The following is a 27,158-nucleotide window of genomic DNA, read 5'->3' on the forward strand; positions in this document are numbered from 1 at the left end:
TCAGTTTAATAAAGTTTATTGTAGAAAGCAACAAAGTAATAATATTACACCGCAAAGAAATTAACATGCATCAGTTATTACTGAGATTTCGAAACAAACAAAAAAAATCAGGTTTTGCACACACACTTCCAATCAAGCATCAAAGCTTCTGATGGCCCAAGAATTTGTTGCCTCTGGAAATGAGAAACCTTCGAGGTCTTTTGTTGACAAAGATTACCTTTTTAAAAAAAAACAATCACACAACTAAGGAATAAGGCCTCAAATGGGGATCATGTTTTTTTTTCCCCAAGATCAGAATAGTATTTTCAAATGCCAAAATCTCTACAGCAAATAACATAGCCTTAGAATGGCACAAAACGTTTCAATAGTTTATGAACATATGTTCTTTGACACAAATGCACAGTACAGTGGTGGAAGCCACACAACAGTGCTTTACACAGTTGCCAAGAATTCTGAAGGCAGCTTTGAGTTACATCCATGAGAAAGGCAATATCAACTATTAATCCCAAATATGCATTCTTTCATGTCTGCTTTCAATATATCTGCTTCGATATTTTATGTTTTGACTTTAATTTCAGCAACTTTAAATCAATCTAAGATCCACATCTTCAACATGTGTAAATGTCACAATTTATGGTTTGGATTTTAAAAATTTATACTACAGCTTTTTATTACATAAACACATCCTTAATTCATCATTTTAATTGGCAACTGCTGGAATCACATTTCACATTTGCACAGCCTTCCCGCAGTTTTCTGCATCACTGCAGTTAATATTTTAAAAAATTAAAGCAATCAAAGGTTACTTGTTCCCTCATGATAGAAATAGGACTTGAAGTTCATAGGCCATATTCCAAATACTGATAAAGAAGCATGAGGGTTGAGCTTCCTGAAATTACTCTTGTAACTTTGTCAGAGTCCTACTGCAGGCCAAAGTTTTTGAAGCAGGATTCTCAAATGGCATCTTAAATTCTAGAAATTCTCCGCCAAACTGTCATGCACAATGTCCCATCCTGCTACTTTAACAATAATGCAATAAACATTCCAACATGGAGCCATTTAAGCTTCAACCAGAAAGAAATAAAATCATCTTCATTCCCTCTAGGTTGAAGTAGGCTGTGGAAAAAGGAAAGCCAATAAAGCACACCTTTCCTCACAAACCAAGAAAAGAATTGTTCACAAAGACTACTCTGAGCTCATTGCTGGAGATGTTAGAAAACCATGCAACTACTTGCAGTGATGTAGTGCTGTATTGCTTCATTACAGAATTAATATCTATGGAATAAACACGTTACCAAGAATATTTAAAAAGTAAAGGCATGCAACATGTGCAATTCAACTTCAAAAAGGTGTTGCATCTAAAATGAATGTAATATCCTCAACAGAATTTCCCATTTGGTAAATTAGTAACATTATTACTGCCACTGCCTTAAAATAATAGGCAGCTTTTATAATACTGATTGATCAAATTTTGAGTTTACTGCCCTCCAAACTCCGCTCAACATGGGAATTTTATTATGAACATTCATTACTGCAAGGTAGACTTGAACTGACTCCATTTAAGGTAAGGCAAAGTTTTAATTGCAACAGCCAAAATGCTTGATTGGAATAAAAATGTCGAGGATATCAAATTGGAATTAACTGATTTTATTTTATTTTAGAAGTTTTACATGGAATTAGGAAAACCAAAGGACACTAAAGACATCAATTTGATCACAAAATTTGATATCTTGGGAATTCTAGATTCCATATTACATTTGGGATAACCTCTATATAACACTCCATTAACATTTCTAAACAAGATTAGGAAATTCTAATTCAAAGTATTACATATTTGGCTAATCTAATATCATTTCTGATCATTATAGTTTCAGACAGATGCCTGCAAGTTCAGAAATCATGTCCAAGTGTCACGGATTGCCCCTACAAACAGGTTTCATACTTTGCAATACAACTATCAATATTACCATCCAACTGCACAGAGTTGAGCCTTGTGAAAAATTGACTTTTTTCATTAATGTCAAAACTAAATCCTTTCTCAGCACACAGCCATAAAATTGCTCCATATTTCAGGTTGTGGAATAACCATTTTTTTAAACTATATTTTATTTAGCAATTTTTAAATCCCAACAGTAAATACATTTATTTCAATAAAAAGCTTTAAAAGTTATACACATGGTATACAAAATCTTTCCCTCCCTCCCCAAGCCCTCCAAAAAAATGGAAAAGTAAAATCAGAAATAGAAGAAAAATTGGAGAATGTCAAAAGAAAAAACTATTTAACAAAGTTTTTAATAATATAATGATTCTCGAGGTTACCAAGAGATGGGGTCTTCAGAGTCTATTAAACATTCATACCTACATTATGCAAATATGGGCACCATTCTTTCCAAAATATCTGATTATTTCATCAATTATAAGTAATCTTCTCAAGTGCAATGCAGCTACAAAGTTCTGAACGCCATCTCTCCATCCCCAAATCTGTATCTGATTTCCAACTAACAGCTATACACTTCCTAGAAACTGCTACAGCAATTTGAACAAATTCAATTTGATATCAAGTTCATTTTAATTTAGGTCTTGTACTCATTATTACCCAACAAAAATGATATCTGATCCTGCGGGAACTTAACTCCCCTTATTCTTTCTAAAAAAAATTGCAACTTCTAACCAAGTGTTAAATCTTTAGCACACTCCCAAAAAGAATGCAGAAATTATCCAACTTCTTGACCACATGTAAAACATTCTGATAGTATTGGATCAATTATTTTAATTTTTGAGGAATTATAACTGATGCAAAAAAATTATATAGAACCTACCTATATCTAACATTAATAATCTTTGTCATATTATCTCTACATAGTTGCATCCATTCTTTTTCATCTATTTGCCTATTGAAATCTACTTCCCATCTTAATCTCAATGTATGTACCCCTATTTTAGGGGTTTCCTTAAAAGTAAATTATACATTAGAGATAAATTTATACACATTATTACGAATCAATAATTCCAATTCACTGAGTAGGTATCAGTCAAAAAACCCTCAACTTGATAATAGCAGAAAAAAGTATTATTTCGCACATTAAATTTATTCTTCCTTCATTCAAAAGTAATATATCTGTTTCAAAACAATCTTCTATTCTCACAACACCCATCTAGTTCCAATTCCTCAGAAATTGATTATCCATTGAAAATAGAATAAATCTATTTTGACATGCTTTCTTTGTGAAATTAAACCTTTTGCATCTATTTCATAATCAATTTTATTCCGCAATTCAAATCTTTCAAAACAGGTGTATTTCCCAGCAATAATTTTGAATTCCACGTAAATAAAATCCTTTATATTAATATCTCCTATTTTACTAAGTTCTATATTAACCCAAGCAGGAATTCTATCTACACCAAACAATGCATTAACAAATCTCAATTGAACTGCCTTATAATAATTTTTAAAATGGGGAATTCTGTAAACTTCCCAATTCAAACTTCCGTCAATTAAAAAAAAAATCCTCACCATTTTGCCTTTCCAGAAAAACAAACACTCCTATTCAAGTTTTTTTTTTAATTTGTGGAATTGAAATAGGAATTGACTGGAAAAAATATTGAACTCTAGGGAAAGTATTCATCTTGATACAATTAACTCTCCCTACTAAAATTATAGGCAAATTATTCCACCCAAGTAGTGGTAAATAATTCAATTTATATAGATTATTTAAATAACCATCAACTTTAATATCTAAATATTTAATTCCTGTATCTGCCCACCTAAATTGAGTGCCCTTTTTACATTGAGTATAGTCACCCTCAACTAAGGGCAAAATTTCAATTTTATCCCAATTTAACTTATAACCAGATACGTCACCATATTCTTGCAATCTCGTATGTAATTGAAGCAAAAATTTAGTCTGTCAAATAAACCAAAACCTCATCAGCAAACAAATTTATTTTATATTCTTCTTGATTGACCTTTATACACTTAATCTTAAAATCTTGTCTTATTAATTGTGCTAAAGGCTCTATTGCCAAATAAGCAAAGCTGGTGATAAAGGACATCCTTGTCTACTTGAACTATTAATTTAAAAGAAGTTATCCATTAGTAACCACCCTTGCATGCGAATTTTTATAGTTTTAACCCAATTAATAAATATTGATCCAAAAACAAAATTTTTTACAATATTTTTTGTACAAAAAATTCTATTCTAACCTATCAAAAGCCTTCTCTGCATCTAATGCTGCTGCCACAGTTAAGTCAACCCTTTTCTGAGCTAAATTAATTAAACTAATCAGTCCAGCAGCATTTTAAGCAGATTGTAGTTTTTTTTAACAAACCCCGTTTGATCCATATAAATTAAATTTGGTAAATACTTAGCTAATCTATTCACTAAAAATGTAGCACTAATTTTCTAAACTGCATTCAATAATGATATAGATCTACAAGATGCAGGTTTTAATGGTTTTATTATCTTTTTTTGGTATAACTGTAATAACTGCATTTGAAAAAGATTCTGGTAGAGAATGGAATTCCACTGCTTGCTTTAACACCCCCAAAAAAGGTCCTTAAATTTCTTTAAAAATTCTGGCAGAAACCATCCTACCCCAGTGCCTTACTACTCTCCAACGAACTTAATACTTCACTGATTTCTCTTGCCAGAAAGGGACCATCCAAATTTCTTTGATCTCAATAATTCAAACTCAATAAATTCATTTAACATAAAAAATTCTCAATTTTAGTCTCCTCAGAAGTGGACTAATCCAAAAAATAATAAAAATTTTAAATGAATTATTAATCTCAAGGTTTATAATTAGAGCTTTGTAATAGCATTAATTGTTCGAGAAGGTTGTTCCTTTTTCAATTGGCAAGCTAAAACTTTGAGATTTTTCTCCTAATTCATAGTATCTTTGTTTAGTTCCCTCAATTAATTTTTCTGTTCTTTAAGTCTGAATTGTATTATAATGATTTTTTTAATTATTAGATTCCTCCTTTTCTCTCATCCATAGTCATTCTTTGCAAATGCTTTTCCAAACCTATTTCCTTTTCTAACTGGTCAACATCTTTCATGTAATATTTCATAATTTTAGCTGTATAATTTATTATCTAACCTCGTAAATATGCCTTCAAAGCATCCCAGAGAACAAATTGCCCAATGAATTAGAATTTATTTCTAAACAATCTTGAATCTGTTTCCTTTAAAACAAAAATCACAAAAACTCAACAATGTAGAGTTAAATTTCCATCTATAAACCAATTTTTCTTTCACAGGGACCAAACGTCATCAAAAGAGAGTGATAAGATAAAATCCTAGCCTGATACTCTATAAACGTAAATCTTCCTTGGAATTGTGCTGATATTACAAATAAATCTATTCTCAAATAAGAATCATGTCTACATGAATAATAAGTCCTTCGGATTTGATCTTCGCTAAATATCTATCAAATTTAGATCTTTCAATAAACTCAAAATCATTTTTGCCACTTTTACTCCAGATCTTGTTGTACATTGGATCAAGACAACAATTAAAATTCCCTATCAAAACATTCTCACGAGCTTCAGCTAAATGCATAAAAGTATCATAAATAAAACCTTCATCATCCACATTTGGTGCATAAATCCTCGTGTCCACATTTCAGAATAAATTTGATAAGGAATCAAAACAAATCTCCCCTCAGGATCTGTAACCATCTCTTTAATTTCTGATGTTCCTTCTCTGTTAAATGAGTCTCTTGCAAAAAAAGCAATGTCAACTTATATAATAAATTTAATACCCTACTATTTAGCCAAAAAAATTCAGAACTCCCTTTCCCCTCCCATTGGACCCCCAGCATCACAAAACCATCAATCACACTTTGACAATCTCCATTGAAAAAAGAAAATGAAAGGAAAAAAAAACAAAACGTGACCAAAAGAAAAAAAATACTGCTGAAAAACTAGTACTACCCCTCTCTATTGTACGGGAAGCAGCCCTTGCCACAATGTGGCACATGGTTGTGGAAGAATGAAAGACCTCTCCTCTCCTCCCCAGTAAGAACATTTTCTACTTAAATTTAGCAAGAAATAATTCATTTTCAGAAATAAACAGCCCATTCAAGTTCTCTACTCACTTGATCATCAAGCTCTTCAACTTCTTGCTGCTTCAGTGCTTTCCCAGCAGCTTGTATCATCTCAGATTGATCTGATAAAACTTGTTGAACAGATGAATACCAAGTACTGTACATCCATTTGTTGATCTTGTTTAATACTTGGAAGAGAATTGGCAAACTCCAGAGCTTCCATCTCATGGCAAAAAAAGCTATGCCTGATTTCCTACCCCCCCCCCCCCCAAACATTTCAACTATAGCAGGATGTCAAAAAGAAAATGTATCCTTTTATCCACAAAACTAACCATCGCTACCGCCAGACTCAAATCTGCATAGAAAACACTCTCCTATTAATGGGCCCTGATATTATCAGGTATTTTTGGCAGGCATAACGTAGGCATCTAATCAAAATAGAGCATGGGGTTTGTCCTGGTAATGACTTATTTCTATTGGCCCTATGTACTCTATCCAATTCAATTCCATTTAGAAAATTCTCAGGACCCAAAATTTCTGGAATTCATTGTTGAAAGAAAATTGTACTGGATTAGAGCTTTCAAAATCTTCAACCAATCCAACAATTTTCACATTATTTCTGTGGCTATGGTTCTCAATATATCAATTTTTTTGCAGAAGTTCTATCTTCTCCACATCCCATGCTGTAATAGTATTCCATTAAATGTAGCTTTACATTGTTCCACTTCATCACGATATTCTTGCATATTGTATATTTTTTTCATTTCCCCTTTAACATATTCAAATTGTATATTAGCATTATGTCTTACAGATACAAATTGCTTATCAATTTTATTACTCAATAATTGCAAATGATTCAAATGATTAATATTATGTTTGGGATTACTCCTATTAACACTTCATTAACGCTTCAAACCAAAATTAGGAAATCCTCAAAAAGAACAAATTCTTAAAGAAATCAAGGGGATTTTCTCTCCCACTTCTCCCCACCCCTCTCCCACAAATGTTTATGCAAGTAGCCTGTCACTAATCAAGTTTTTGAAGTTTTCGTAATTCACCCATTTGATTGGATGTATCTGTGTACACAATGCATGACTACTTTTGAAAGACACTGCTGAACTGTATTTGAACATGCACAATTCCAAAAACCCAAAACCTAGTTTATATAAACACAAATGAAGGAAAAATAAATCAGCATTTTTCATAACACTGCTGTACCAATAATAATTACAATTCTTAAAGGTAAATGGCCATTTTAATTTTGTTCTCCAATGTTTATTTCATTTCTGTAATTCCAATACCATTAGAGGCTATTAAGCCATAGATTAAATCCATTTTCCTTAATATTATGCTAGATGACAAAATTATTTTCAATGAACAATTTCAAAGTAGTGAACAATACAGTAAGCCTAACAGACACAGCACCAACATTTGCAGTGTGGTCAGGTTAAAGATAAAGGCATCAAGGCATTATATATTCACAACTGTGACATGTTCAGATGATAAGATGATATCTTTTATCCACTTTTAGCTAACTGTCAAATGATCATAATGCAACAAATGCCAGTTCACACAGCACAATTCTTCAAACCGGATGAATGAAGAAAGGGTAATTAAAATATAACCCCATGAAAATCCACTGCAAGTCCAGCTAATGGACCTGTTTTACTGAAACCAAAAATGAAAAGTTGAACAAAGCAAATTTCAAATTGAAATATAGACATTAGATAAAATTGTAGATTTACACTGATCCAAAGTTTACATTTGATTAATTTTGTACATTAGTTTTAAAATTAATCTAAAACTTGTATGGCCTCAGTTTGTTAAAGTGGCAGCAAGCACATCCTCCAGAAGAAATGAAGCAAAATTTGATCATGATGAACATGAAAAAGTCTGAATAACTTAGAGTTACCTTGTATTATAACTATCCTCTTGATAGTATGTGGTGAAGACCTTTACACCAGCACCAATACCTAACAATTGCCAATTGAATTAAATGGTCAAATCTAAAGTTTAAAAAAATATGAAATAAACATTTTAAGCCTGCCAGGAAACCAAATGAAACAATCTCCAACTTAAGTACATGTTTATTGTAGCATGAGTCAATAAAAAGGTTCAAACAAATCAGAAAGGTGGGGTAAGAAGTTGCTGTTTCTTATTTTGCTGAAGCAATTTACCAGTAGACAGTTAAAAATTGAAGTTGGTATGACTCATCTTCTAAGACACGCTGGGACAACAGGTTTCTGTCTTGTCCACAACAGTTAAACTAACATTTTTCCAAACATCATGCACAAATAATTAACTTCAAGAAAACTGTGATTAGAGACTTCTCAGGTTGCAGATTTTATTGTTGTGTGCACATTTGTGCATGATATTTCGAATCCCATTATTGTAATTAATAGCAGACTAGAAGAGTGGATACAAGGACATGCAGAAAGAACTCTCAGCCAAAGTTATGTAGTCCTAGCCTGAAGACCTCATTGGTGCAGAACCAAGCCTCATTGATGCATTTCAGTAGAAATATTTGATGGAATCCTATGATAGGGTCATCATCAACCTGAAAGGGAAGAAAACAAGTTAACATTATGAAAATGAAAGGTTTTTTTCTGCACACAAAACCATAAATAGCTAAAATAATTAATAACAAAATCCCAAAGTGAAATTAAGTACATGTCCTCCTTTGGATTCCTCAAATCTACTAGAAAACTTCAGAACCTAGACTACCAATTCCAGAATTTCTAAGTTGGCACAAGCAAATAAGCCAGCTACTTGCCCTGGAAAACGCAAATACATCCACATGGTGAGAGTTCTCTTAGCCACTGGTCTCAGTGCTGGCAGTAGAAGAGCTACTGATGGGAGCAACTTTAAAAAAAAATTGACGTTCAACTACTCCTTCAGATGCGGAATGAAAAAAAGTAACAATGAGAAAAACCTCAGTCCTCCACAAGCAGCAGGAACCAGAAATATTAGTCTTGTGGAAGCCTAAACTTGGTATAAACTTTGAAATCTGCTTTCACCCAGAGTTAAAGATTTTGATGCTTATCGTCTATTTTATCAATGTTTTTTTTTAAAACAAATGCAATTCTACTTCATAGAATGAGAGTGCATGAGGGGATACTAGATCTTACCAGAGTGCATTAGAAGGTTTAAAAAGTACATTTCTACTTTAAGGGCTATGTATTTATCATATCAATTCTGCTCTTAATAAATGTTATTTTAGGTATGATTTGGTAGGTTATTTTCTGGGTCTGGGAATGCTCAAAAAATTTTCCCATAGAAATTAATGGTAATCGCTTCACTTTACATCATTTTGGCGGCTTACGAAATGTTCCATAGGAACACTCAAGCTTTGTAAACTGGGGAATACCTGTATATCTGGTGACAGTGGACTAAAAGGGCAGTTGGGTGAAACATTCCAGTTACAATGCAACAACAGAAATACATATGCAAATCAGGATATATTGCTGTTGCTTCATTGTAACTAGAATACTTCACCCAACATTGTTGGGGGGAACCCTGCAGGTAGCAATATTCCAATGCATCTGCTGTCCTCATCCTTCATGGGGAGTGATTGCAAGGTTTTATTCTGGGGAGGAGAAGAATGTGGATAGAGAGGCACAGGCAAGTAATTTCAAAGCATTTTGTCAATAACAAATACAACCACTCAGAACAGATGGGAAGAAAAAAGATATTCAGGATGATGGACAGGAAGCCAGTCAAGCACGGTCTTGTGTTCAACCTGACAAAAGGCGATAATTTCATCATAGTCCTAATTTGTAGGAATCAAAGTGAAACCTCCCAACTTTAAAACCTTCAGCCACAGATTCACAATCCTACTGTTTGCATCTGAGAAGAGGAAATTTATCAGGGGCCTCAGAAGCAGTGTAAAATAGGAGACAGTTTCATCTGGAGAACAGGATTCTAACTGCAACTCCAAGAAAATGCACGGATAAATATTTCACGTGGTCCTTTTCCAACTTCACTAAAACTTTCAACTTCCTAAAATGGAATATACTATGCCTACATAAAGTAGGCTCCACTTTGCATGATGGCAGTCAAACCATGATATCACCAATTGGATCACAACATAGCCAATCTCAGTAAAGACTACTTATGTCACTGCTCCAATGCTTAACACAACCTTTCATGCTATGTTTTGCATAGTCAAAAGGCTTCCCATTTGGATTGGAGTTAATCCTGAAAGTTGCATGAGAAACTGTTCAACCTACATTAAGTAAAGTCCACAACAAGATGACCTGAACCTCAGTAGTCAAATGATGTTTGTGTTTGGAGGTCGAGCTCCAAGGCATTGTTAACTGGGTCAGTGAGTCATTCACAAGAGAACAGGACTTATACCAATGTGCCCTGCTGTGAATTACATTGCCATCTGATGATAAAGATTCATAGCTGTACCCTGAAAAACACAAACAAACTATGAAGGCAGAAATCAATAATAAAATGCACTATTGCCTTCAATATGCTGGCACAGCCTTCAGTTAATTGAGGAAAGAGCTATTTGAAGATCAAGCCCACACATGGTACAGAAAATATAATCTCGCAGACACACCATTGATCCAGGTCCTCTTATATTTGAGACCCAAACATTTGAACAAGCTCCACAGAGCACTGGATACCAAAAATATCTTAAAAGTCCTCAAAATTCACTGGAAAATATAAAATTTAAATACTACTCTCATATCTGCTTTCACCAACATCCTGTTCCATTTACAGTCCCCTCTATAATGTTTGGGACAAATACACATTTTTCCTTTATTTGCACTCTGTGCTCTAGTTTTAAATTTGTAATCAAACAATTCATGTGATTCAATTGGACATTCCAGATTTTATTAAAGGGTACTTAATGTAAATTTTGATTTGATCATGTAGAAATTAAGCACTCTTCATACATAGACCCCTCATTTCAGGTCACTATGGCAACTCAACCACACGGCAGGCGAACCAGCGCCTGCAGTCGCAGTCGAGTCCACAGTGATGGAGCAAAACAATGGCCAAGAAGTTGTTATCACTTCCGCGCCACACGAGCGCTGAGACCAGCGTGGACCGTTTAAGCGCGCACATTTGAATCAGTTGGTTTGAAACTATTCGACTTAGCGTGTTTCTTCCACCTGCGGTCGACATTGTGACTCTGACAGACCAAGGACATCTGGATCCAACATGAACGACTCGAACAACATGGACAATACAAGCAGCCCCCGGAGGCCAGCAGGTAATGATGCACTAAAAGCCTTGTTGGTCAGCACTTTCGGACTCTCACGTCGCGAATGGAATGCGCGGTGGCTGCGTATGAACGGCCAAGACACCTGCGCACTGTCAGCCCTAATGAGTGCCACTGGCAGATGGCCATAAGCCAAGTCTACTCTTTGAACAGATATTTTTGGAGCAGATGCTGGAGGACATCCGCCTCCTACTAGCTAATGAAGAGTTCTCTGATCCACGGAAGGTGTCTGCGGAAGCAGACAAGTGTCGGAATTAGTGCTGCGTCACGATCGAAGGCCCAACCACCCCATGCCCCAGCAGCAAAATCAGCAACACCCCTATCAAGAGATGACATCAGCTCCAAGTCTTGGGGTTTCTACCATCAGAGGTGGGGATCCAGGGCGACTGCCATGCTCCTTTCAGTGAAATGACAGCGCCAGTCGTCACTGATGGCTGCCATGTCTGGCCAGTGGAATAGCCTCCTGTATGTCTGGGACAGACACTCCGGGCGCAGGTTCCTAGTGGACACAGGAGCAGAAATCAGCATCCTTCCCCCAACGAGCCAAGATACTAGGACTAAAAGGGCCAGCCCAGAACTCACTGCAGCCAACAGCAGCACCACAGCACATGCACTATCCCTTTGCAATTCAGTTCCAGATGATTCACATCAACTTTTACCCTGACACAAACATTGTTCGGCACAGACTTCCTCCACGCACACTGTTTGCAGGTGGACCTGAAGGGATGATGGCTTGTCGACGCAAAGAGATTTCAAATCTTTCGCCTCAACGAGGCCAGTTTACTGACTCCTCACCTAGACTTGGTCACGTGTTCAGACAGTGAATTCGGCAGGCTGTCGTTTGAGCTCCCATCCATCATCAGGCCAGTTTTTTTTAAATGATAGACACCAAACAAGGCGTGATGCACCTTCCTACTCAGGGACACCCCTTACACGCCTGAGCATGCAGGTTTCCACCAGATAAGCTCCAACTAGCAAGAGATAAGATTAACAAGATGGAGGCATTGTGCGGCATTCAGACAGCCCGTGGGCCTCTCTGCTCTGGTGTTAACCTCACCAAGTGCCAGTTTGATCTACCCACCAATGACTTCTTGGGGCATCGGATTGACCATCACGAAGCTGTTACCCTGCCATGGAAAATAGGAGGCCATTCGCAAATTCACCAGGACCAACACAGTCAAGGGCCTGGATGAATCTGTTGGGATGATTAATATTCACCACCGTTTCATTCCCTCAGCAGCCTGGATCATGCACCCCCTGTTCAGCTTGATGTCAGTCAAAACTAGAGATGTAGCATGGATAGAAGAAATGATGGCGGCTTTGGACCAGGTCAAGGGCACTCTAGCAAATACCACGCTCCTGGTCCATCCCCAGGTAGACGACCCACAGCCCTCACCATAGAGGCCTCCGAGGCAGCAGTCAGCAGTTAATCAAAGGTCAAAGGAAACCACTTGCCTTCTTCAGCCGACAACTGCGGCCCCAAGAGATCAAGTACAGCACACTCATCAGAGAGCTGCTGGCCCTATATCTGGCCATTCGACACCAGGTAGTTCCTGGAAGGGAGGGAGTTTATGATCTTCATCAATCACAAGCCCCTCTCCTTTGTCCAAGGTGTCCAACTGATGGTCAGCCCACCAGTAGTGACATTTATCGTTCAAATCCAAATTCACCAAGATCAAGCACATCTCAGAGAAGAGCAACGAGATGGCTAACGTGCTGTTCCAGACGTCCATCGAGTCGGTGCACACTTTGGCTCTGGGAGTGGATTACATGGTGTTAGCAGAGGCACAACAGGGGGACAATGTACTATAAACATACTGAACAGCAGTCACCAGACTCCGCCTTGAGGTCATAACAAATGGGCCCACAGATACCAAACTCCTCTGTGATACTTCCACCAGGCAACGTCAGCCCATCATACCAACTGATTAGAGGCGCCGGATCTTTCACACTTTGCGTGGGTTAGCCCAACCCTCCATCCAGGTGACCACCCAGCTAATCGCATATCCCTTCATGTGGCATGGCCAACGCAAGCAGGTCAACTACTGGGTCAGAACATGAACACACTAGCAGACCTGAAGGTCCAGAGGCATCTAAAGACCCAGAGGCATCGAAAGACATGACTGATACCTTTTCAACCAACACACAAGAGATTCGAGCATGTGCACATTGAAATCGTTGGTCTACTACCCATCTCGAGAGCAGCAATGTATGCATTTACAATTGTGGACAGGTTAATGAGGTGGCCAGAATCACCGTCACAATAGCAGAGCATGCACCAGGATGCTGATCACAAACCTGTAAAATGCATTTCAGTGCTTTCTTTCATATTTTGAAAACACTAAATAAATTATCCCAAGTTTTATTACAGGCAAACAGAAAACATGGACCACAGAAGCCCATGGCAATCCTAGAATAACATTATTTCAATGATCAGGCAAATATATTATTTTCCTCATCTGGTAATCTGGAAAAAAAGCAATTAAAGACCGATAAAGTCAGATTCCATTACATTCATATTATAGGTAATTTTTTTTAAATTACCAAAATTTAGCAACCACAATTTACCAATACCTGTTTATGGATTTAAGCATCATTTCCAAATAAATTCCATTTTAAAAACTGCTTTTGTAGCTCTCTGCTAAATGTGAATATGAAACACTAACAGTGCATGTGTACAAATATATAATACACATTACAAAAGAGGAGTTCATTTAATCTATTAGAGTCCACACCAGCTCCCAGCAGTGCAATCACATTAGTTCCCTTCTTCAGTCATATTCTCCTTTGGCCCGAGAATTGGTTTTCTCTTCCATGCTCACCAAATTCCCCTTTCGATTCACAAGAACTGCAGATAATGGAACCTTGAGCAAACAGTGAGAAGTTGGAGGGGCTCCGCAGGTTAGTTAGAGACAAGTGAATATTCTGGTGGAACTCTTTTTCAAGACCAAAGACCTTAAAAAAGCACTTCTTCCAAAATACAGATTACCCATTTCTCTGCTGTCTTTACTGCTTTTTGTCATTTGCCCCCCTTTTGATTATTTTTCTACTGAAGGCCCCTTTACAGTTGCAGATTAATCTACCAGTATTTCTTTAGAATGAGAAAGAAAACAAGAAAATAAAATTCCTCCTGTTAAATACTGTGTTCACATCAAAAATGATGTGGTGAAAAAGCACTTACCTTAAGTTGTCCGACTACCATACTCAGGATGCAACCATCAGGAGTGGGTTGGTGGTCTTCTGTTGACATTGTATGTACTATTTTACCAAATGGAAGGCCCTGTATTTAAAAATATGAATCTTATTAGCCAAGAAAATGTTGCGGTCAGTGTACACCAACAGCAGCCGCAAACCAATATTTGATGCCCACAATGAAATTAAAATCATTCTTTCTTTGAAAATAGAAGTGAGGTTCTCGATAAAATTTCTCAGTTTTAAATTGTTTTGTTTTTTTTTTAAATTGAAATTAAAACTATTTGCTTTCAGTACACCCTCTACAGATATTCATTGCCTTATTCCAAATGTAACTTTTCTCTTTCTGGACCCTTTTAAGTAGCATCAATTTAAACTTGCTTCACAATCTTAAATTATACTGATAATCAACAACAACCGCTTGCTCGGTTTACTCAAGTGTAAAATAAAACTCGTCCTTGTGCTTCATTATCTCTCACTTATAGCAACTTGCTACGCAAAACATTCTTACAACTAAACAAGCAAAGGCGAATATGACTGACACAAATTCCACAGAACTTTGCTTATTCAGCTGAACCCCAATGGGAATCACCAAGTTCTGATACGATAGAGTATTTATTGATAACCTTGATATCATTGTCGGTTTTCGGCAATCAGGAGTGAGCAAGCTTCTTCTGCTCTGGAACCAGCACATTGTGAGGAAAACTATATGATTGATGAACAGACATAACTTTAAACTAGGATGGGTGGGAAAGGCCATCAAAAGGAAAGACGTTTTGGATAAAAGATTACAAACCATGATAATTTATTAAAGAGCACCAGACAAATACATTTTCTTAGAGGATTCAAACCTAGTGGAGGTGATCTTGCCAGCTCTGGAGGCAGAAGTTGCCAAAACTTTGTATTCATAATGTGAAAACTTAGTTTTTGTCAATAAAAAATTGGATTGAAATTCAATAGGAAATAAAACTGCCTAGTTTATTAAAAATCCATGCACCACACTGTTTCATTTTTGATAAACCGGTTTTGAAGTTAAAAATAACCATTTAAAATTAGGCTTTACGTAAATTGAAACTTTTTTTTTTAAAAAAAATTATATATATTTTATATTTTAACATACAGCTTGGTTACAGGCCTTTCCGGCATATGTACCCATGCTGCCTAACTAACCTACAACCCCCATACTTTTTGAAGGGTGGGAGAAAACAGGGAGGCCCCGGAGGAAACCAGTGCAGACACAGGAAGAACGTGAAAATAAATGGAGTGCTTGGATCATTCAATTCACTTCTCCAGACTCCATGTCCAACCCACTATGCATAATTAAAACATACTTACATTTAATTTTTCCACTATAGCATTTTTACCTTGGATTTGCTGTCCTTCCCAAGAAAGGCAAGAACCTTCAAACTAAAACAAAAGCACACTTACAAAAATCAATCAACCTGCCACACCAGGTACTGAGAAAATAACACATGCTTTCAGAAAAACAAAATGACTATAAATTTTCTGAAATTAGTGGGCCAGATTCTCCAACAATGTCAAGCTCACCTACGTATCCTGACAGAGATTTTTATTACAGAGCTGTACACAGTTTATGCAATCTAATGGAACAGGGCAATCACCCAGACTGTCTTTCCAGCCTGGACATTTGTTCACTGAGACTGCATCAGATAAAACCTGGCACATCTATAGCTGCCCCATTCAAATGAATGGGAGAAATCCATGACCAGGAGAAGAAATTTAGTTGGAGCACATGTCATTAATTAAATTAGTTTCAACATTATTTAGTTTTGACAAGGACACATTTCTTTTTGATTCTTTTTTCCCCTCAAAAATAGCTCACTAATGGTACCGATGTTTGTACACGGAAGTCTAATAAGCCAGTAGACAGGGTCTTACAGATGATGAAAACTGTACAGGAAGTTCAGCTATGAGACTGTCCCCATGCTGCATCTTGCTACACTGAAATACTGGATGCCAAGCTCTTATTGGAAGACCACACCTTAATCGCATTATTAAAACACTGCAATCTGGGCTAAATACATGACCATTTTAAAGCAGAACAAAATTTACCCCACTTGTATACTACAGTATAGTAATCAGGTACCAATCAATTGAAGAACCTTCTGTAATGAGCAATAGAGAGAGCTTGGCTCATCACACTGAAGAAAATGAGAAAAACTCAAGTTTTAAAGCTCGACAACTACTATTAATATTAAACTACAATTCGTTCCGAAAAATCATGATTCAAACATCCGCAGCTTTCACGGTTCAAGAAATCCCTACTTTGAATTAAAAAGTCAGATGGTATCTGCACCCAAAATCTTTTGTTTAACAGATAAGCTTTCTTTTGTTCCAGAAAACCAAAGCACCAGTAAGAAAAACAATCTATTTTATTGTCACAAACACACGAAGAATGGCAATAAAATAAACCAGAGGTTTACTTTATGCATGAAGTGTCAAAATGCACTTCAGCAAACTGTCCATAACAATTCCTAATGCAAAAACAATCTTCTCTACAAAGTTCAGACTACAATTAAAAATTTCTCATTTTATTTTGATAATTTTAGCAATAATTTTCAATTATGTTGCATTCTGTAAAATATCATGTTATTGAAAAACTGGCTTTGAACTGTTATGAATACTGTAAACTATGAATGAATTGTTAAGAATACTGTAAACCACGAATATCCAGAAGCCCAAAGGGCAAAGAATGATCTTAAAAAAGTGATTGCCTTTAAAAGAATTTACATTTTTTATGGCAACACATTGAAATTTCTTGAGAATAGTACTTATTATGCACACATCTATGGAAGGGTCACATATAAACTTGTTTCTAATCATTCCACATTGAAGAAAAATTTTAAAATGGCAGTAAATTCATACTTACATATAATGACGCTAATTGACTCCTGTTTGTATCAAAAGCTCGATAGTAATGCTCGACAAAATCCCTTCCAATCCGTTCCCAAATCGGTTGATCACCCATTCTAAACTGTCAGCCTCAGGTACTAAATAAGATTAAAAAAATAAATAAATAATAATTGCCACCAAAAATGAATCCCCAACTCAATGAGCAACTCTAAGTCCAATATTCTATTGCAGAACATATTGAGATTTGCAGAAACATTCAGTAAACAACAACAATAGAGAACTAGATTCAGATTTATCAGAAAAAACACTCTGGATGATAAAATTCAATACTTTTCTTATGCTTGAGACAAAAAAAATGAACACAACTTGGAGAATATTTAAGATTAATTGACATGCAGATGAACATAAACCAATGTAAGAAAATTAGCAGCTGTTAGAATTTTAAAATCTAATCTCTTCATTTAACACCCTGGCATGTCTATGGTACAATAAAGCCCCCAGTATTCGGTACCTATGGAGATAGGTCGATGGCAGATAAGTGAATTTTCCAGTTCCTGGAGATTGGTGATCTAACTACTAGGGGAGGCACCAGTTATAAATTTTGTTTTTTAAAAAAAAACATTTATTTTCTGCAATTTTTCTGTCGGTTGCTTGAATTCTGGATAACAGGAATTTTAATGTGTAAAGATAAAAACAGCCACCGACAAGCCAAAGGAATTAACATTCATTTGTCAATTGCATATTCAAATTCACGAGAAAACCCCAATGCCAAAAAAAGCAATAAAAATTACATTGAAATTTGCTTTAAATAGTGCCCGTACCAGACTTTACAGGTGCATTATCAAACAAAATCTTTGTAGAGATGACCAAATGATTAGGCAAAAATGAAGATTTAAAAGCAGAATGCAATAGAAAGAGCTAAAGAAATTCTGAAGTTCGCAGCTGGAGTAATGCCTATTATAGATCCCTGAAATTACAGATGTGCTAGTTGCCAGAAATGGTGCACAAAATCTCAGAGGATTTTTAAGATATCATATATGGGGAAGGGATTTAGACATGCACTTAGAAGGTTAAACCTATGGCAGACCAGAATCAATGAAACTCAGTAGGCACACAACTAACTGACAATCAAACTGTACAGTTGAATGGAGGCAGTAGAATTTTAGATGATAAATAATTCCCTTTAAATTATGCATAATTGACCTCAGAACATCTCAATCACTATGAAGTTAAACAGTTTCGAATTGTCTTCTTATCAGTAATGTACAAAACATAGCAGCCAATTCACTGACAGGAATCTGAGAACCAGATAACATGTTTTGGAAATGCTGAAAAAGGCCAAGTCATATAAAAATCCTTGAACTAGCAATGGAAGCATTCTTTGCATTTATTCTGGATACACTGAAGCTTTAGAAAAAAAATTCAATGAGATACCATCAGATATGAAGAAACAGCTAAAAGTCTTGAAATATTAGGCTATATTCACGAGTGACAATTAGAAAAAGGTTTTGAGAAAATTAACTTAAACTATTTACACTGCTTGAGAAATTTATAAGAAGATGAACTGATAAGCATTCAGATTTTTTGAATGAATTATTATATGGGACAAAAGGCCAAGGAAATGATATTGAAAGTAAACAGCATGAATGATTTAATGCCAGGTATTTGAGTTGAAACTTCTACAAACTCTGCTAATGTGATTAGCAAACTTCCAAATTAGGTGGTGTACATAAAATAAGGAAATTTATACCTATAACACTAAAAGTATTCCAATCAGCACGTGAACTTTTTACTAGTAGGATTCTCACCTAAGTAGTGATTTGATACAACATGTGAAGACAACTGTACCAAATTTTTGATTTGCTAAATATCCGTTTGCAAATTGCACAAGATTTACCATCAGCTACAATCTCACGGCAATGGAAGGGGTAATCAAAAAGCCTGAGATGGACATGACCAAGGACGACATTGTTGATTCACACATCATGACTGACTGGACATGCACAAAATGTACACAAATACTTCAATAAACTTTTGCTTTTAAATACCATGGTTTTTTTTTTACAAGAAAGAGACAGTTTCACACAGAAAATGGTTAGTATCAATATGTCAGAGGGGTCTGGGTTCATTTTTGTTTCATTAAACAGATGATTCGGATACACCAAGAGGGCACGATATCCAAACATTTGGACGGTTTTATTTAATTTTGAGAGATACAGCACAGTAACAGGCCCTTACAGCCCACAAGCACGCAGTGCCCAACTACATACACCCTTGTGACCATTAGCCTACAAATCTTGTAGGTCTTTGGTGGAAGGAAACTGGAACACCGAATGAAACCCATGCAGACACGGGAGGAACATACAAACTCCTTTCAGACAGCACCAGATTCAGACAGACCTGGGTCGCTGGCACTGTAATAGCATTGTGCAACTACACCAACCATAAAATAAGCATTGAAGATTACAAACGGTGAACAGTAAGTGAGGTCGATCTTTTTAATTAAACAAATTTTCTAAAGTGTAATGATTTGTGGCATGAAAGTCAAGAAATTTGAGGATCTGAGATTTGGAGTTGGAATTAATTTTGTGAAATGCCAGAGTTGGTGACTGAAAAATTAAATAAATTTCAGCGTACACGTCGAATCAGGAAACCCTAAAAAAATTCTCAAAATACACACCAGATATATCTTCAGACCTTAAATTCACGGAGAAAACCAAATTGACGCTAATGTGGAGTACAAGTCGATGCTGGAAGCACCTCCCCACTGCTGGGGCCGCCGATCCCCCACCACTGGGCTCTACTATAACCGCTCCTACCTGGGACCCTGAGGTTGCCGTCACCACTCTTGCCTGTTAGGCTGAGGTTCCTGCCCTCACCGGCAGCATGATGCTGGCACTCCAGCTCCAAGGGCCATTGCTGTCTGATAACCTGAGGTTTCTGCTACCGCCAGGAGCACGTTGTCACCATTCCATCTCCATGGGCCGTTGCTGCCGAGGTGTTTTATTTACTTATTTAATTTACAGCTTTCTTGCTTGCGATTGGGGTGTTTTAAATTTTTTTTGGATTGTTCCGAGGAGGCCTGGTCAACCAAAAAAATTAGTGGGGCAGGGGGTGGAAAAGAGTCAACACCAGATAGACCATAAAACCCTTAAGAGTGAAAAAAAGGGGTTGACTTGTACACTGAAATATGATGTAAAAATTAGGTGGTTAGAAATGTGATTACAGTATGAACTATTAAAAGAAATGGTCCAAAAACTCAATACATTTGAAATTCTGAATTTAAATAGCAAATTTTGGGAGCAAAGTGACTTGCTGCAACCCACAGATAAGAAAATATTTTCACTAACTAGCAAGCCACAAAAAACTAACTTTACGATTCCAATGAATATGAAATTAAGATAATGTTCAAAGTGTGAACAGATGGCTTGGAGGGCAACATTCATGGTAAAATCATAACTTCAATACAATTAATTTGAGGAATTGATCGAGGCTGCAGCCTGAGGTCTCTTATGGACATGTTCAATGAAGGTATATTGAAGACCCTAACCCTTAACCCTTACCTTAACCCTAACCCTTAACCCTAACCTCTGCCAAGCACAAGAATAGTTTCAGTATAATTTTGCTAATACTAATATGTACTAATATTTTCACTAACGAGCAAGCCACAAAAAACTAACTTCATGGTTCCAGTCTATATGAAATTAAGATTATGTTTAAAGCATGAACCAATGGCTTGGAGGATAATGATTACAGTACAATCATAGCTTCTTGGTACCTATGAACAAAACTTCAATAGGATTAATTTGAGGAATTGATCAAGGCTACAGCTTTTGGACATGTTCTATGCAAGTATATTGCAGACCTCAATCATCAGGTGCTTGATCTCAGCAAAGCACAAGAATAGGAAAGACTATGTACTAACTTTACAAAAATAAAATGTAATATAACCATACTGGCAACAGTCTAAATCACTAACCTCCCACAAAAATCAAATTTTGCACATTATAAAAGAAATAAGTTAAAAGCAGTTTCAAAGAGCTAATGGGATGCTCTGAGCCTGCTTCCACATTGCAAGTTCCATCCAAGCCTTTCCATTTCTGAGTACAATAAGGATTGCCATGAGTACATTCGAATACAAGATTACTTTCACATTCACTGCTGTTAACAAACCAGAAAATCCAGTTTACACATGCATGCACACATTTTATACAAGAACTGACCACAGTTAAAACATTACTTGACCTAGTTTTGGAAATTACCTCTGCAGCATCAGATCTAGCAGTTCAACTCGGCAGCCAGATTTCCTGGAAGCAATTCAGTTTCTTTGGAAAATTCATCATTCATGTAAATGACTTAAATCTTGAATATTCACATGCTCAAGAATTAGCAAGGCAGGAGATAAAATAATAAATATTCAAACTGATGGAATATTCATTATAGCGTTTTCCTCAACCTTATCAACCCACAAATGTTCAAAACCAAGAAATCCTACTTATTTTTTTTTTTTTAAAAAGATTTCACACAGGCATTAATATTTGTGTAATGTCCAACAATGCAGTAAGGCAATGATACTCAGAAGATGAAGGAAATTTCATATGTCAGATTTCAGATTTATTGTCACCAAGATCTTTTACCGGAGGCAAGGTAGAATTACCACTTATTGATAGTGCAAAAACAAACTGTACACAGTGTATACATGTAAACAAATATAGAACTGTAAACAGGTAACAAACAAGCTGATTATGCAATAGAGAATTTTTTTTAAAAATCAATAAAATGCACAAGAGTCCTTAAGTGAGTCCCTGATTAAGTTTGTTCTTGAGGAATCTGACGGTGGAGGGGTAGCAACTGTTCCTGAATCAAGTGATGTGGGTCTTGTGGAACCTATACCTCTTTCCCAATAGAAGCAGAAAGAACAGAGCGCTGCGCTGGGTGGTCTGGATCCTTGATGATTACTGTTGCTCTCCGAGGGAAGCCTTCCCTATAGATATTCTGGAGAGTGGCGTGTGTTTTGCATGTGATGTCCTGAGCTGTGTCCTCCATCTTTTGCAGGCCTTTATGCCCAGCGGATTGGGGACACTATACCAGACCATGAAGATGCCAGTCTGCACACTTTCCAGCACACATCTGTGTAAACTTGTCAGGGTTTCTGATCTCATACCAAACCTCTGCAAACTCCTGAGGAAGTTGAGAACCTAGCATTCTTTCTTCACAATCCTATTAGTGGATTGCGTCCAGGAAAGAGGATTCAAGATAGTGACTCCCAAGAACTTACTCACCCTCTTCACCTCTGATCCCCCAACGATCATTGGATTGTATACATCTGGATTTCCCTTGCGGAAGTCAACAATCAGTTCCTTGGTTTTGGTGACATTCAGTGCGAGGTTGTTGTTGGTGCACCTTTCAGCCAAGTTTTCAATCTCCCTCCTGCATGCTGGCTCATACAACCCACTACCGTGGCATCATCAGCAAATTTGTAGATTGTTGTACCATGCCACAGAGTTGTTGAAGCCAACTACGTAGAGCATGAGGCTAACCTTTTCAAAGGCTCCAGGTCCTTCCAGCATGTAATGGGATATACAATATTCCAAGTTGGGTCTAACCAAAGTTCAATATAACGACAAAATCAAGCTTCATTTCCTTTTATTGTCATAACACATTAAAAAAATAACAAAAATTATGTACTTTTAAAAACTTTTGCCTCTCATCAGGTAGATAGAGTCAAATGAAGAGGAGCAAAAAAGTCCCTTCAGAGGCACTTAGTGTCCCTGGATTTGCCTCTCGTTCTCTTGCAGCTGCACAGATTCATCGGCCACCCGAGCACCAAATCCAAACCTCTAACATGATCAGGAAACCTTCAGTGCCCGAAGCCCGCAGGAGCTCAAAAAGAGAAGAGCAAAACTCCTGCAAAGCCAGCTTGGCTGTGAGAGGCATTTGCATCAAAATCATGTCCAAATCCTCAATGCTTTTCAGCACGGTGGGTGGGTCGGTTCTGCTGTTGATGATGTGGTGAAGACTTGTGGAGCAGAAGGGGCAGACACACACACACACACACTGGAGGGAAAAGAGAAACCGCCTCCTGTACACAAAATAGAAGGACAACGTGGTGCAGGAGGAGGTTAATTCAGGGCATAATGTGGTGCAGGAGGAGATTAATTCAGGGCATAATGTGCCGAGGTGCGCGCACGTGTGGCCGCTCGCTGGCGTCCGCCCGTCGAGTTTGAAACTAGTTGGAAGTTACGGTTTAGAAGCGCAGCGTCATTACCGCCAGTCCCCAACACTCCCGCCATGTAACCGCCTCGTCAACGAGAGGCAGATCGATGCCCGGCGAAGCCAGCTGCTGACGACCGAGAGCGCCATCAACAGATGACCCCACCAGGCCCCGGCCGCCCGAGTAAAGGGAGGGGAGGGGAGGCGACGGGGCCGCAGCGCGGCCTACAAACACCGGGACGCTCCGCACTCTCTCACACACGCACTCCGCTACCGCAGGAGGGAGTTTAAAAAAAACTTACCCGATGGCCCTCCCCGAAACCTCCGGCCGTTGGTAGAATGGCGACGGTCGGCAACAGGCCCCTCCCAGACCCTACACAGGAGGGGGTTCTGAAGAGGCGGAGAAAGCGCAGGCGACCTTCTATTTTTAAACACGGCGCATGCTCGGAGGGTGGAGGAGCAGAGGTCATCTGAAGCCCCGAGCGCGAAAGTGATTGGGCCAGGTACTACGGTTCCCACAATGCATCTGGCGAGCGAGGCCGGGTTGGTTGCTGCGAGGATCAGTCAGATTGGCCATTTAAAGTGTTGATTTCATACATGGTTGTATGAGGGTGCTGGATATGAGCAGTGAAGGATTGGCTTTGTGGTTTACAAAGGAGGAGCAGGTGGGGTCTTGGAAACAGGAGGTTGCAAAAGGACTGAAATGAGGAGAATGGCAAATGAAATGTAATTTCGGAACGTGTAGGTCGTGGACTTTGATAGAAAAAAATACATGCACAGATTATTTTCTAAAAGTGGAGACAATTGAAAATACCCAGATGCAAAGGGGCCTGGGAGTCCTTGTGCAGGATAGCCTGAAGGTAAACTTACAGGTTGAGTCAGTTGGGAAGAAGTCAAATGGAATGCTGGCATTCATTTCAAGAGAATACAAGAGCAGGGGTTTGATGTTGATGCTTTAAACAATACTGGTGAGGCCTCACAGGTGTGTTGTGAGCAGTTTTGAGCACCTCATTTAAAAAAGGATGTGCTGATGGTTTTTAAGGATGATTCTAGGAATGAAAGGGTTATATGAGAAGCATTTGAGCCTGTGTAGTGCAAATTCTTTGGCTTGGCTTCGCGGACGAAGATTTATGGAGGGGGTAAAAAGTCCACGTCAGCTGCAGGCTCGTTTGTGGCTGACAAGTCCGATGCGGAACAGGCAGACACGATTGCAGCGGTTGCAAGGGAAAATTGGTTGGTTGGGGTTGGGTGTTGGGTTTTTCCTCCTTTGCCTTTTGTCAGTGAGGTGCAAATTAAAGCTCTCACAACAGGAGGGAGAACAAACATTTTTTTTAAAGCTTATAACTGAGGGTAGGGTCTCACAGTAGTCTTCAGTAGGGTTCTGGGATTAGGCAGAAAACCAGGGTTATATGTGAGCAGATGGGGTTGGAGCCAGGCATCAGCACAATGCACTACCACTGAAGCCCAGTTCACTCCATTCACCCCTTCCTGCAGAATTTAGGGTCTGTGAATGAAGACTGTAACAGTATATAGATATGTTTTTGGGAGATAAACTGGAAAAGGTGTGTTAGAGTAGGTCACATACAAATACTTTAAAATACTGGAGCTCTGCCCTATGGTTGACGTAACAGTTCCAAAGCTTTTGCAAGTGCTTTTGAAGAGTGCTCAAGTGACTTCACTAATGGATTATTGTTTACAAAAGGCAACAGATGAAAGAGCATGTCGGAGCCACTGCTGTCTGGAAGAGAACTTGCTATTCTGAGAGTCATGTGGTTTTGCATGCAGAGAGAGTCAAACAGGCTTTCCCTCAAAGAGTCAAGAGAGACACACACAAAGAGATCACTTGTATAGTGTTACAGCCAGCAGCTGGGACTGGAGCAGGACAAGTTGGCAAGCTTATGAAAAGTCCCTTACTTGGAAGACGGTCTGGTCAAAGCCCTTGTGATTCATGCAAGAGGAGAGGACTGGCTATCTAATGTTTCACTTGGAATAAAGGAAACAGAAAAGAACTCTGGTGACCTGAAAGAAAGAGGTTACCATCTGGAGAACCCAAAGGGGCAAGTTTCATCAGTAAGACACTGAAGTGGCTGATAAAAAAGGAACAACAAATCTCTCTGAAAACCAACAAGAACCTTCCTGAGCGGTAACCATTTATCTTTCAAGCACCCAAGCCTGGTTGTAATGGAGGATTAAAACCATGTGCCCAGATGTTTTTTGCTTATGTGGAAATGACGCCACACTCAGGTCACCTTAACTTTCAGAACTAGCAGATGTAATTAAACTCAGTCATGGGGATTTATCTGAAGATACACTTTGAAATGGAATTCCACTGAGGCCCAGGGAAAGCAGTTGTCAAATGCGACACTCTGAAATTGACGAATTGGTCACAACCTGTCTTGCTCGAGAAATTTTAATAAGTCAGATTTGTAACTATGAGATAAACCAGGAAATCATAGCATCCTGGTTCCATAATAATTAATATTCTAAATTGTAGGATAGTATGTTCAGCTTTGATTTTGACTAACAAGTGTTAGAAGGAGTAGGTGCATGATTAATTGTTCTTTCCTAAATGTAGGATAGCATGGCATTGCAAAGCCTGAGAATAAGTCTTTGTATCTACGAGATAAACCAGGAAATCATAGCATCCTGGTTCCATAATAATTAATCTTCTAAATTGTAGAATAGTATGTTCAGTTTTGATTTTGACTGACAAATGTTAGAAGAAGTAGGCGCATGATTAATTGTTTTTGGGGTATATAAGCCTGTGGTCCTGCTGCTGAAGTTTAGACTCTCCGATGGGTGGGAACACCCCTTGTTAAGAAGGAAGAACAGCCAGAGTCCGAGCAACGTCCCGATCGGGGGAGGTGGAGAAGCTGCTACCGGTGCCCCGGCAACCTACTACAAGTGTGCCGTCATTGCCTCGCTTTGGCAGTTGGGACCAGTCCAGGCGTTAAGTATGATTAAGGAGGGCTTACATATTGTAGTTTGAAATCTGCTTAAGACTTTGTAATAAAGATTTGTGAAAACTGAAGTGCTCTCGGTGTGTGTTTCTGTTTTCTTTCGGTAGCTCAAACACTGTGACCAATCTAAAACGAACAAAGTGAGAGGTACAAGTTTACCCAGAACACTGGTGAACTTTACAAATGTTAAATTCTGTGCACAGTATAAGAAATGCCTGCAACCAGTGAACTTGGAGAAATGAGAACCAAGATGGGAATGTAAACCAAAGAACTTTTCTGAACTTACACACACATTACATACATGTGCGCTTAGAATTAGAAGGGGGTTAAGTAAGTCAATAGAGATAAGTTAAAGTTTGATCCTGTTTTCATGTTTAAAGATAATTAAAAGCAATTCTTGTTTAAGTAACCATTTGTCGGTGAATATCTGTTGCTGCTGGGTTTTGGGGTCCTCTGGGCTTGTAACAAGACAGAGAATATGGATTCAGAAAAAAAGTAAAAAAAATAGACAGTTATTTACAAATTTAGATTTAAGCATTCCAGGGGTCTGGAGATCCTGGTGGAGCACCTTAGCACCCGGGGGGGGGGGGGGGGGGGAGGGTTCTTGGACTCCTTGGGTCTCCTAGACCCCTTGT

At 37.9% G+C, this 27,158-nt stretch overlaps 1 protein-coding gene across 2 annotated transcripts; it reads right to left on the bottom strand.

Moving 5' to 3' along the window:
- Positions 1 to 24,022, bottom strand: LOC138744793 (nuclear transport factor 2-like). 2 transcript variants are annotated; one of them, XM_069901457.1, is made up of 5 exons: positions 23,866 to 24,021; positions 17,367 to 17,487; positions 15,812 to 15,883; positions 14,466 to 14,564; positions 1 to 8,605 (listed from the first exon to the last, which is right to left on the bottom strand). In XM_069901457.1, the coding sequence occupies exons 2-5, from the start codon at positions 17,463 to 17,465 to the stop codon at positions 8,492 to 8,494; spliced, it is 384 nt and encodes a 127-aa protein (XP_069757558.1). In that variant the 5' UTR covers positions 17,466 to 17,487; positions 23,866 to 24,021; the 3' UTR covers positions 1 to 8,491. The 2 variants fall into 2 exon arrangements, with proteins under 2 accessions (XP_069757558.1, XP_069757560.1); XM_069901459.1 differs by lacking the exon at positions 15,812 to 15,883 and having other exon boundaries at positions 23,866 to 24,022.
- Between the last annotated feature and the right edge of the window lie 3,136 nt (positions 24,023 to 27,158).

The sequence above is a fragment of the Narcine bancroftii genome, chromosome 10 (genome assembly GCF_036971445.1).
Source record: "Narcine bancroftii isolate sNarBan1 chromosome 10, sNarBan1.hap1, whole genome shotgun sequence".
Lineage (NCBI taxonomy): Eukaryota > Metazoa > Chordata > Chondrichthyes > Torpediniformes > Narcinidae > Narcine > Narcine bancroftii.